General features: G+C 43.9%; 1 protein-coding gene and 1 long non-coding RNA gene across 2 annotated transcripts; one reads left to right on the forward strand and one right to left on the reverse strand.

The window, feature by feature from the left end:
* Positions 1-5661: 5661 nt before the first annotated feature.
* On the reverse strand, positions 5662-10776 carry irg1l (immunoresponsive gene 1, like). The gene is made up of 6 exons (XM_023816462.2): positions 10662-10776; positions 9943-9997; positions 9472-9659; positions 8933-9028; positions 7831-8036; positions 5662-7304 (listed from the first exon to the last, which is right to left on the reverse strand). The coding sequence occupies exons 1-6, from the start codon at positions 10698-10700 to the stop codon at positions 6377-6379; spliced, it is 1512 nt and encodes a 503-aa protein (XP_023672230.1). The 5' UTR covers positions 10701-10776; the 3' UTR covers positions 5662-6376.
* A 286-nt stretch (positions 10777-11062) lies between these two features.
* On the forward strand, positions 11063-13238 carry LOC111846334 (uncharacterized). Its single transcript, XR_011993442.1, has 3 exons — positions 11063-11114; positions 12146-12325; positions 12678-13238. It is a non-coding gene; the product is annotated as an uncharacterized lncRNA (long non-coding RNA).
* The last annotated feature ends 173 nt before the right edge of the window (positions 13239-13411 follow it).

The following is a 13411-nucleotide window of genomic DNA, read 5'->3' on the forward strand; positions in this document are numbered from 1 at the left end:
CGCAGCCTGCAATAATGTTAGTTGTAGGAAATAAAATAATCTGAGAGAACATATTTCTTTTATGATGCTATTCAAAGCGAAAACCAAAATAAGACTTGCATTGCCCTTTGTCGGTCTTTCTGACGTACACCAGTTCAGGTAGTTTGGTTTTTTGTGTGATTAAGGTGGTCCTTCTGAAAGAGGTTTATAGTTTCAGGGTGTTTTCCTTTGGTGTGATATTTTGTGACTAGTGTAACAAATGCTCAGCTGTTGAATGATTTACCATGGTCCTGCCACCCCATTACAAAATGTTCACTGAAAAAGGAGCCATAGTTGCAGATTTAAAGCCGTAACAAGAAGTATGAAGAGTGTTATTGGTGTGACGCAAGACGTTATGTTTGTGCTGTACACGTCAGTTGGGTATTCCATGAAATCATTTCCTTATACTCTAACATTTCAAAGAAATGACACAAGATTCATGGCTGCATTTATTTAAAAACAGTAACACAGTTGCGTCAAACTGTAAAAAGCAGCACAGGTTACTCATTCAGTTATTCAAAGCTGTTTTATAATGCCTGACTATTACACTTCAACACTGGGCGTAGTTGATATTAAATTCTTTTCCCCAGTACTGGAAAAGCCAGTAACAAATGATAGGTCAAGATAGCATCACCTCCTACCTAGACTAGCCCTAAAACCACATTAAAAAAACGTCTGACACCTGACACAGGTTCATGTACATAGGAGTACAATATGTAGCCTTCAGAATAGGCTCTGGACCCCCCAAGACCCTGAATCGGCCAAGCGGTTACAGAAAATGGATGGATGGATAGATAAAGATGTTTCGATAGTGTGACAGAAGGGTAATCCTATATTTGATCATCCGTAATATAAGAACGTGTTAGGGTAAGCTCTGGATGTTTCCCAGTATGTCCCTAGAATGGTTTGTAAAATGAGTCTCTGTATCGTGTTTGTGTTTTTCGCCATGTACTGTAATTTCATGCCATAACCCATTCTGCATGCAAACACATGCAAGACCCTTGGAATCAAGTAAACAATCTGTTGTGTCGTGGGACTCTGAAATTTTGCCCCAAATAACCTGCTTCTGTAAATTTACACGATTGTTGTTTAGGCTTTGCTGTGTTTGCACTGAGGGCCTGTGTGCCAGTACAAATTTGGCCTGTGCTATGTTGGTGCTGCTGAATCCCAGAACAGTCTGCTCTAAGCTGCGTAAATGTTATGCCTTCTTTCTTTGGGATGTTTTCCAGTCTCCCAGGCCAGTCATCTTCCTTTTCCTGTCTTCTGTGAGTAACTAAAATCATCCACATTCATGATCCAATGAAAGAAAGAGCCCCTCTCTGACAATCTGGAAAAATCCCAGTTATTTTCCATTCAGAAAAGATGGATTGAAACTTACACACATATTAATGTAATTTATTTGCTGTGCTGTCATGTACAGTATAAAATATAAATAACGGCAAAACTGTGTCAAGACAATATTTCTTCTGTGTAATGACTAAAAGGCTTAAAAGGGTTTGGGAACACAGAAAGTGTACGTAATTGTTTCCTGAAGTTGGGATGTTGGGCAATGCACAAGGAACTGGGAGAGAAATGACAGTCAAAATCATCCGGAAAATCACCTGATCCAGTGTACTGAAAAGACCTTTTTAGTAGTATAGTGAATGTTGATATCCTATATGCTGTTTTCTGCCTGTGTGGGTCAACTGAAATGTGATTACTTTACCCCACAATGCAGCTCTTCCTGGAAATACACCCCTGCTCCCCTTCCTGTCCCATGAAGCTAAACAAATTTAGGATGTAATTATCACATCCGGCCTCTACGTCCTGGTGAATCTTGGTGAATTTGTTGCACACCAGACGCACTCCTCCCAGTGAAGAGACAGCCCCAAATATAAATTTCCTTTCTAAACTAAACAAAATGAGTCTTGTTTTCTGAAGTACAAAGCCAGCTTTAAGTGTCATTATTAGTTTCTCGTGGGTCCTTTAGCAAGTCCGCGTCAAACAGATTTTCTCTGACTATATCAAGTGACTCCTTGCATTGGTGAGTGAGGTTGCTTCTTCCAGTTCTTCCAGAGAGTTTGAACGGTAAAGAAAGTTATTATGTACCTCTAGATCACACACTTATCGAAACATTACCTTTTTCCTATTGACTCGATTGTCGCATAATTAGATTGAAATATGTAGGTTTAAAAAGTGGTAACATTATACCCTTGTCATCCAGACAAGTCAGTACAGGGAATGCATTTATTTCATGTTTTTGTGTCTGCGGTGTCATGAAAAAACGAGGAGAAACCAACATTGCGTCACTCAGACATGCTAACGTCAGAGCTGCTCATCATCTTATGACATAAAAGGGGGGAATCCCAAGGCAGGACTCAAAGATTTTTACCCACTGGTCCTTATTTTCCCCACGAGGGACATGGAAACTGTCACTCCTGTGTGTGATGACAGCTGTGACCTCATCTGTCACCGCGGATGTCACCATGATGACCTCGGGAAGGGAGTTCTCCTGCTTGGCTAGTGTGTACGTGCACTGAGCGTCTGAAAGCAGGTGCACGTGGGTGATTTGCCTGCAACACCACCAGATGAACCACAAAAAGATAATTAACTGCCTTCACCTTTCAATGGAGGCCTCTCAGATTACCGTAACAGGAGAAACAGGCTACTTGGAAGGGTCAACAGTGCCCTTTATAACACACTTGCCCATTATTCTGTATACTTTTTAATTTACTGCTTAGTTACTTCCAGGCAACGTTATGTTATGGGAGACACAATAAATTTCTAAAACTGCCCGCAACAGTTCCATTTGAAACCTGAGGAACATAGAGGCTAAATCTGAACTGGCCAATGTATTGTAATTATTATTTGTCATACTCTGGGATGAGTAGTGCATCAGTCATCCCAGGCCGAGCTGCCCATGCCCCATCGACCCAGCCCAAATACCCCCTCCCCTAACTGTGTTTTCAAGGCAGTGACATCCAGGGGAATGGCTGTGGAAAAGTCATACCTCCTCAGATAGGTTACACTACTCTGCTGCTGGTACAACCGTTCCTGATACAGAGGCACCCTCGACGGTACCCTCGACGATATGGGATGCCTGTTAACCACCCCACCCCCTTATTGGTCTGGGTTCCGCTCCTTTCAGAGCCACTGCCCACTTACAGAAAGGCCTTTCATTCCATCCAGACCTTTAATTATTGGTGTAAACTGACTCAAGATATACTTTATGCTCATACAAATACAGCACTGACATTAAGATTAATGAAAGTTTAAATGCCCTGACGCTTTTGCTTCTGTCACTCCAGGATGTTTACGAGGATGGCCAGTATATTGCGTAATGGGAATGATGTTATACTGTTCCTTTTCCCCCGGTGCTTGAAGTGGACCAGTAATCAATGATACTCAGTACCAGCAACTCTTTGTGTTCCTCTTCAGAATACTAGCACCTCTCAATAAAAAGTACTGAATGACAAAGGGAGTACCGGCACCTGGTACTGAATGATAAGGGGAGTTCCGGCACCTGGTACTGAATGACAAGGGGAGTACCGGCACCTGGTACTGAATGACAAAGGGAGTACCGGCACCTGGTACTGAATGATAAGGGGAGTACCGGCACCTGGTACTGAAGGACAAAGGGAGTACCGGCACCTGGTACTGAAGGACAAGGGGAGTACCGGCACCTGGTACTGAAGGACAAGGGGAGTACCGGCACCTGGTACTGAATGACAAAGGGAGTACCGGCACCTGGTACTGAATGACAAGGGGAGTTCCGGCACCTGGTACTGAATGATAAGGAGATACCAGCACCTGGTACTGAATGACAAGGGGAGTACCGGCACCTGGTACTGAAGGACAAGGGGAGTACCGGCACCTGGTACTGAATGACAAGGGGAGTTCCGGCACCTGGTACTGAATGACATGGGGAGTTCCGGCACCTGGTACTGAATGATAAGGAGATACCAGCACCTGGTACTGAATAACAAAGGGAGCACCGGCACGTGCTACTGAATAACAAGGGGATACTGGCCCCCCCCACTTCAAACACTGTTTTTACCTAGTACTGTATTTAACGTGGCGCTTACAGATAGAGGTTTACAATATCACATAAATTGGCGTTACCCTCCACTGGAGTCTTACATGTTGGATGGCAATAGTCCAGCCTTTGTGGAAATCTGTGAACTACGTCTCCATGTCAAAACAGCAGACAGCAGTTCATAGTACAGACAGGTCCTGTTATAGTCCACACTATTATACACTTATACTGAGCATCCTCATGTAGTTTGTAGGAGTGTGATGCATTTTGCAAGATGTCTCTTGAACTCTACTTAAGTGTGCAGCTCTGCTCAGAGACGGGGAATTTCTGGATGGCTGACAGGCCACCCGATCTGCAATGTTGTGGAAGATTGCTTTGATCCAGGACCTAGGTATGGACCGATGCCATGACTGTGTGACCAGAGGAAGAAGCTTTTATCTGCAAGGGATGAGGCTGATGTCCCATAACAGCACCATCATCTGGCAAACTCTTAACTAGGATTTTGAAATATACTGACTATAAATGGAAATTATTATCCTTATCCTGATATTTAATTTCATACAGTTACCCATTAACTATTGCCCCTGTGTAAAAAGAGTAATGCTAATGCTTTATATTAACAGCACCTTCATAATGCCTTTATAATGCATTTGTAGAACATTCATAAGCAACGTGTAAGTATATTTTAGCAATCCTAACGTAACAGCTTTAATACTTTAATAATAAACATTATACGATTATACAATTCCGAAGTGCAGAACTAAGAGGTACATGATAGGGAGTAGCTTTGCTCCCGCGGAAGTCATTCAGCTGAACAATGAGACTATAGTTGGGCAAGGATGAAGAGGCAGTGCATACTTCTTCTTATATGTTTTATTAATAGTATTTTACACATGTGATCTTATGTATTTTATTAAATATTATTTTACACATGTGATCTTATGTATTTTACAAATATTATTTTACACATGTGATTAGATAATTATACTTATGTCTTGTGTGGTTTTATTTATTTATTGATTTATTTATCGCTTGATTTACTTGTCTGTGTGGGTGTCTGCTTGGGGTAGTTTGCTGGTTATGTGGATGCTGACTCTTCTCCTGTAAACTAAATTTACCTGCGGGTGAAAATAAAGTATCTTGAATCTGAGCCCTAACCTGACTGGGTCTCTGCCTCATGGTTACTCTCTAGATATTCATTTCAAATCAATTTTTACAAAATATGATTCAGATTGTGAATTTTATGTAGGCTCGGCTACTCCTGGGAACATTAATACTATTACAAATGTTCTCTATTTGGAGATTATGGCTGCCACAGTGGTTTGGTAGAGCCCACAAGCTTTGAAATGGCGTTGCAATCCCGTCAAGCTTGACAACTCAATAGCTCAACTTTTTTCAGATTTTGTCCGAAAATATATTTGATCATGTTCATAGGTGCACATTCAACCTTTGTGATTTACCCTGATGGTCAAATTAATATTGAGGTGGGTTGTTATCAAGCTTAGCTGTATATAATTCAATCTGTTTCTTTTAATTATCCCTTTAATTTGTAACAATAACTTTTTCACATAGATATCGGTTGAAGATTGGAAAACATCAGATGTCAATATGCAGAAACACAGGAAATGAGGAATGCATGTAACATAATGGTGAAGAAACAAACCCTGTGAACATTAGTCATACAATAGTGCATTTTCTATTTTTTTAAAGGCAAGCATTGCTCAGTAGGTATTAACAATTTTACAATAATCAGTAGATCAAAAATTCATCAATATTCACTCAACACTGCAACAAGCAATATAATTATAGTTTGGTACATATTTACATAAATAGATTACAAATTGTATAAATTATTAATAATTAGTACTTAATAATTACTTAATAATTACAAAATTACACTTGAATATGGAGTTAATATCAAACACGACGAATGGTGCTCATTAATGCTATGAATGTGTGATTGACGTGTAGTACAAAGCCCAAGAATACATTGTAACATTATGACAAACATTGAACATTATGCAAAATGCAAACAGCATGATCAATCATCTTTAAATAATTTCATTATTCTTCATGCCCATCCATTGGGAAGGGGAGCCCTTCAAACTTGGATCACAGAATTTTTCATGTGCTGATACGACTTCTTATAAGTATATACAATATTGCAAAAATATCCTTCAGTAAAATTACTTTATTCAAGTGATACAAAGTCTCATTTAAATTTGATATGCAGGAGGCTTTGTCCTCAATTATCACAGCTACGCCTGTTGTATTAGTATGAAGTGCTTATTACGTAAAGCACATTCAGTTTGGCTCTCCGCCTCCCCCTCCTGGACAGTTATATTACTGAAGCTGAGCAAGGAGAGGGCTGCAGTCTCCGAGTTGCTCCAGGCTGTCTACAATTTCTATCAGTCCCTCGACCTTATCTGAAGGCAGCACAGCACCAGCATTGGCCCGGAACTTTCTCTGCAGGCTGTTGTCGGTGAGGGGATTGCGCCAGTGCCCATAGAACGTGTTACAGCGGCCTTTGAGAACGTCCCCATCGACCAGCGTCACCAACACCTCTGCATACATGCGGTCGAAGTTGGCGGGGTTGTCGTTGGGGTGCTCAACTCGCACCCGGGACAGCAGAGTGTGCAGCTCGGGTCGCCGGAGGCCAGCGGGGTGGAAGGATTGCACGGTCACTTCCCCGTCCAGCAGAGCTGTGCAGGCGTTGAACTGGAATGAATGGCGGGCCTCATGCTCGGACTCTGGGAACGGCCTATTGATGTACTTGGAGGGAGGGATCCTCAGCAGGATGTCTTGGATGAATGCCGGGTTGAAGTTACCGTTGTGGGAGCCGACCAGCTGCTTGTGGACAGAGGCGGCCGCGTCCGCCACCCAGTGCATGCCCAGGTGAGCAGGGAAGCGCTTGAAGCCCATGTCCTGCTCTTCCAGCAGGAACGAGGGATCCACTTCCTCAGGGCAAGGCAACAGCTGAGGAACATAGTCCTCATAGAAGGCGCTGAAGCCAGACACTCCAGGAACGGAGTCCAGCACTAGTGGACTGGCCTCCAAGCCCCGGGATGCCAGGAGCGCGGCCTCCAGGCCCTGGCGTGATGCATTGCCGATGTGAAGAGGCTTGGATTGCGTGGCTGCATTGGCCATGGGTGCCCCCGCCTGGGACGCAGCTATAGCCAAGGCGTGGCTGCACTGAATGCGGTCCAGGGACAGGAGGCGAGCGCAGGCTGCAGCACTTCCCATGGGGCCCACCACAGTAGGGGGGTGGAACCTGCCGGGAGATGGAAACAGCTAAAGATCTACTGGAGACCTGGCAACCGGCACGTAGCTGCGCAAACAGTCACTCTGTGAGCATTGGGCTCTGGTGGAGTCATTTTTCTTTTTTTTTTCTCCACCAGCTTCAATATTTAAGTCACTTTTACAGGAAATAACACATTAGTGTTCATTTAGTCACGTCAGCACAAAACAAACAAAAACACAACTCAGAAACGACTTCCTTCCATATGTCTGTGTGTGTTTTTGTGAAATCAGCCGAGCCATATGCACCTTTAAGAAAGAGAGCTGAATTATGAATAAGCATTAGGGCCAATGTTCAGGCACATACGGGTGTGCATAGGCCTTCTTTCAGAATCCAGTACCAGTTGTTTTGGGGACAAATTTACCCAGTCTGATGGAACAGTGAGAGGTCTGATGTGTGTGAATCATTTTTTCTGGGCTTAAGTAGTGGCCACAACTTTGTCTTGTAATTCACTGACTCATTGGTTGGCTGCCCAACTAAGCCTGAACAGGAAACTGACCTCTTGGGGATGTTCTGGGCCTCGTTGGAGAACCGCAGCAGCCTGCCCTGGATCTCGATGCCCACGTTGAATGCCATCAGCAGGTCCATCCCGCTAGGCTTGCTGTTCCTGGGTAGCATGTCGCTGATGGCCAGGAGGGCGGGTAGCACGGCACCTGAGGGATGGGTGGCTGGGTGCCAGGTGTCGTCAAAGTCCATGGAGTGAGACTGCGGGGCACAAGCAACATTTAGGACAAAGTAGGCATGCTCTGGCGCTGGGAATAATATAACTTCCCCAGTCCACATTCCCAGTTAAGTCACTTGTGTTTTATGGCATGATTAGGAGGTCTGGCTGCCAAACTGTGATCTGTGATCCAGGCTCACAAACAGTCCTGCTCCCCCCACCCCCACCCCAGGCTGATCTCACACTAACAGCCAAAAGCTCTTCTCAGAGGACATGAAGAGCTTCAGCAGGACCACTGGGTGCCCAGGAGGACAAGCAGTCAGTATGCATTTCATGATGCAGTTATGCACCGGGAATGAATCCTGGAAACATGCTATTAGGCTAACTGGAGAGGATCTTCATTAGAATCCTTTAGGATGAGTTATGTTTAACCTAGATTCCCACAACTTTTTAGCACCATATCTACATCCAGAAGTATTTTAAATGGTTCATCTTCTTAAGGCTTCCATCCATTTTTTGAAACCGCTTGTCCTATTCAGGGTTGCAGGGGGGCCTGGAGCCTACAGGCACATGGCAGGACACAACCCAGGATGGGGCACCAACCCATGACAGGGCAGCAGGGCACAATCACACACCGTTTTGGCAACTCCAATTAACCTCAGGATGTTTTTGGACTGTGGAAGAAACCCAAAGGAAACCCCACAACAACACATGGAAAACATGCAAACTCCCCACATATAGAACCCAGACTCGAACTCTGGTCCAAGAAGTGTGAGGTAATGGTGCTAAGAACTACACCATCATGCCACTCTGTAAGGCATTCCTGTTTAAACCTCAGGGTCTGGGGAAGGCACCCTTGTCAATGCCTGATTAAATGTGATTGTGAGCAAAACTGTCTAGTCCAAAATGTGATATTATCCACGGCACTGTTGACACTTACTGCTACTCCGTTGACGAAGGCGGCCAGCATTGGAGAAAGCTTAGTGCCCGGGCGGCCGTAGACTGAGCTGATGTCATTTGTCATTTGGTACATTTGCTGTGAGGGTGATGACACAGATTTCAGGTTTCAGGTGGCCTGAGGCTACAAACGTCAGATGCCGACTGTTGCTGCGTCTACACTCGTGTCCCTACCGTGAACCTCAAATATTCCTCACATGCTACACCATTAATTTTATTTGCGTAGTGCGTGATGCATGTTATCTCTCCGATGCTAGTATGCCATACATCTTAAAATATTATAGTTAAGCAACTATGCACAGCACCACAAAAAAAGGATGCGTGCAGCAGGACTATTTCCCGCCACTTTTCCCGCAGGACTATTTCCCGCCACTTTTCCCGCAGGACTATTTCCCGCCACTTTTCCCGCAGGACTATTTCCCATCACTATTCCCGCTAATCTTCTTTACAAGGCAGAAGTGAACCTAAACAGTCTTTTGTTACTGGCTTTTCTTTGCTTGCCCACACTCCTCAGCACCTTACCCGGCAGTGCTGCAGGACCAGCTCAAACACGTGGGTGGTGCTGCCGAGGATGCCCACACCAATGCTGTCCAGCACCATCCTCTGGCTCCGGCGCAACACTTTTTGCGTCAGCTGCTCCGGCCGCACGCCGTGGATGAATGCCCCAAAGTTGGCAGTCACCGTATCCTCCGGGCCTAGGCGTTCAGCCACTGCAACAACAAAAAAAAAAAACAGGGGGTGGGGTGAAAAGGTGGCTGAGTGCACGGGAATGTCCACTGGCAAGGTTGGGGTTGGAGGGGGGGGGGGGTGTTGCTTTTCCGGAACAAAAAGAACATTCATTGCAGGCAGGTGTGTATGGCTAGACCCGCTTGTTGACAAAGCAGTAGGCTATAGCTACTCAAGTGAGAGGTACGGATTAGGGTCGATTAGAATTACAAAGGGGAGACTAAAGGCCTGGGAGGGATGACGAGATTATCGACAAGGCAAACTCACCTTCCAGGGCAGATACATGCAGCCTCCGGAAGGCAGGCGCGCACCGGGAAGATCTCTGAAAGAGACAGCAGTCAGCTCGGCACTGGCAAAACTATGCACGTCGTTGGTTGTTTCTGGTGACAACAGAAAGCCAATATGCCATAACGATTCTTGCCAGCCGAGAAACAAGTTTTTGAGACCTATCTGGCAACCGGGTGAACTTAGCAGCCGGATGGCTGAGAGCTATTATCTGGCAGCTATTATCTACAGAGGCAATAACTGTTATCTGAGTCCTTAAACCGACGTGTTGACTGTAGATGAAGGCGGCTGTTATGGTGCTGCCAAAAATTACAGTCACAGTCATGCTATTTCTTCAAATTGAAATTGTTCTGTTCCCGTCCAATTAAGCGGAAATTTGTAAACTTTTCTGAAAGGCATGATAATACAATAATTGATAGACACAACCTCTTATTTTGAGAAGTCTTCCAGGCTCTAGTCCAGCCTCAGTCACACACACTCTAGCCTAACAGTGACCAAAATATTTCCTGCACAGACTGTGCCTCCCTAGACATCTGACGGTGTCTACATGTATTACCAGCTCTAATTCCCAATGAATACAAATAGTATATGAATCTATATAATTAATATACATTACAATTTATATAATACAATTTATATAAATAACGTTCACATAGCTAAATCAAGAATTTCACTTAAAATGCTCCATTCTGGGTGCTTACCCAGATTGTGAAAAGTATGACGTAAGTTGGTCGGAGCATTCTCGCGGGCTTGTGTGGCGTTGGTCGTCTCGGGTCCCTTTCCAGCCGCCTGTCGTGTTTCTTAGAGAGGTCTTGAACGAGGATGCAGCTGGTGCTCAGGTGAGGTCATGTCTGCCTTTATATACCCGCTGGCCTCCCAGGGCTGCTAACTGAATGCACAAAAAAAAGCAAGCTGGAATTTCCTTAACTCTTTTTTTTCACAGAATGGTATGTTAATAAGTATGGGTTTTTTTTTGCAGGAAGTTCATTGTGTGTTGAGGTGATGATCCAGTCTTGGGTGGGGCTGTGAGTGGCAGGAGGTGGGGGGGGGGGGCATCATCACTTCTCCTCCTCCCAGTGGGCTTGTCCTATAAGGAAAACACTGGGGACACCTCCCCAGTTCATGGTGACACTCTGAGCTCCACTCTCCACCAGGTACGTCCATCTTTAATAAAACACTCTCTGCTACTTTATGTAAACAGTTACTTTAACTTTCACTTAAAAAAACAATAATTTTTTAATGCCAATATTAAACTTTGAGACAGCTTACAGCATATAGTGTGTGTATTAAATGACTGAAAAAAAGAATAACAATGTGCTTTCAAAAATAGTTAGATGCTTTATATTTAATACATATTTATTTATTTTCGAAAAACAATCTGGCAAAAATTGCCACACTCATTAAAACATTTTAATAAAATGTGTGTCCCTGCACATTGACTGGTGATAAAGTTATTTTTTTTACTTTTTATCGTTTGCGAGTTATGCTTCCAATATACCAGATTATTTGAAAATATAAGACTGTATGCTTTAAATGACTTTTTCCATGACATAGAGCTGGAAAACTGAGAAATGGTTTTCTTGCTAGCATGTCATTACCCTGACATTTACATAGAGGGCGCTCCTAGCATTGTATTTGATGTTGGTAACAAACATCTTCACCCCAATCTTCTATGGAGATTTTAAAGTTTGAGAAACTCTCCTTAGTTTTAGGAAAAATTATGTACCTTTGAATGTAATAGTAGGTTTTGATGCCCCATTAAACAATATGTCTAGAATAGATACACACAGACACACACACACACCGGTTGTAATTATATCTTTATGGGGACCCCTACCCAGCCCTAACTTTAATCACAATTTACCAAATAAAATATGAGACTTTTGGCATTTTTAGTTTTTTGATGTCATTCACAGATCTTTGTGGGAACCTGAGAAATGGTCCCCACAATGTCAAAATAACAGGTTTTTATTACATTGTGGGGGACATTTGGTCCCCACAATGTAATATAAACATAATCCATACACACACACACACACACACACGCACAGACATATATAGGTTGAGTCAGTATTTCTTAGATAAACTGAGTATAACCTAACTTCACAGAATAAGATAACTTTTCACAGAATATGTCAAATTGTGTAACGTTCTGAACCAATATGATGGGCTTTTTTGTTTGCAGAATTTCTTTTTAGAACAGGCCACATGGCATCTGCGGAGGGGTTTCCGGCAAGTTTTTATGGTGAACCAGGAGTGCTTGGCCTTATGGCTAATGGGATCAGTGCCTTTCTGGTGCTCCTGCAGAACTTCAGTGGGGCGCAGACCGGTGTTCCGGCTCAGGGTGTGGAAGACATCCTAGCAGGTATACCTCATTAGACAACAGAGAACACAGTGGTTAAGAAATGGGGCAGATACCGATTTTGCAGTGAGATCTGGCTGCGGGATAACTGAGAAAAACAATTAAGCTAAGGTTCAAGTTCACTACTATGTCCTTCTCTATATGAATGGTTAAATAAAATTTAATTCACCATGAAATTGTCTAGTGGGTGACTAATCCCCTGACATTTGTTACAGAGGCTGAATCAGTGCTTTATATATATGGTGCTTTGAATATTTGTTTAAAGTCTTTAGATCTTCTAGCTTCCTGGTAATTGATAATGTTGTGTTTCCTGTAAATGTGTAACAGGGTTCTTGTGTCTGTTGTGCATACACAGGTGTTCATCTGATCCTCATAGGCGGCGTGTGCCAAATGGTGGCAGGCCTGCTGTCATTCCGAAAGTATGATCATCTAAGTGGGACCGCCTTTGTTGGCTATGCGGCACTCTGGGCCAGCTATGGTGCCACCCGGATTTTCCTTGGCTCCACTGAACCTCAAAGCAACACTTCAGCAGTTGAAAATTTAAATTCGTCTTTGAATATGGGGTTGTTATCGCCCCCTGTCAGGGAATCTGCCATTACAGGTCTGATTCCTTATATCATCATGTCTTTCATCTTAGCTTTTTGCTCTGCCACTGTCAACTACATCATGCCTTTTGTATTTGGTGCTATCACGGCCACCTTGATCTTTGAGGCAGTGGGGGTGGTGGGCAAATGGGCTTTAGTGGTCTCGGGGGTTCTGGAGCTCCTCATCCTGCTCTTTGCCATCTATGGGTCAAGTTCCCTGCTAATTAAAGGCTTGGCTCAACGATATGTACTCAAAGGGTTTGGCAGCCCACTCTTCAACGTGCTCCTGCTTGGCACAGCCAATGCTAAAACCGCCAACAGCCTGGGTCAAGAGAAGAAAAAGAATACCAAGTATGCTGAGCCCACAGCCCTGGGATTCTTCTGTGACACCATCTCACCTTTCGTCTTTGCCTTCTACTGCTTCTGCTACATAAAATTCTTCACTGTCTCAGTTGCCTGGGTCTCCATCATTTCTGTAGCGCAGCTTCTCTCCAGCTACTATGCC

The sequence above is a fragment of the Paramormyrops kingsleyae genome, chromosome 10 (genome assembly GCF_048594095.1).
Source record: "Paramormyrops kingsleyae isolate MSU_618 chromosome 10, PKINGS_0.4, whole genome shotgun sequence".
In the NCBI taxonomy this organism is placed as follows: domain Eukaryota; kingdom Metazoa; phylum Chordata; class Actinopteri; order Osteoglossiformes; family Mormyridae; genus Paramormyrops; species Paramormyrops kingsleyae.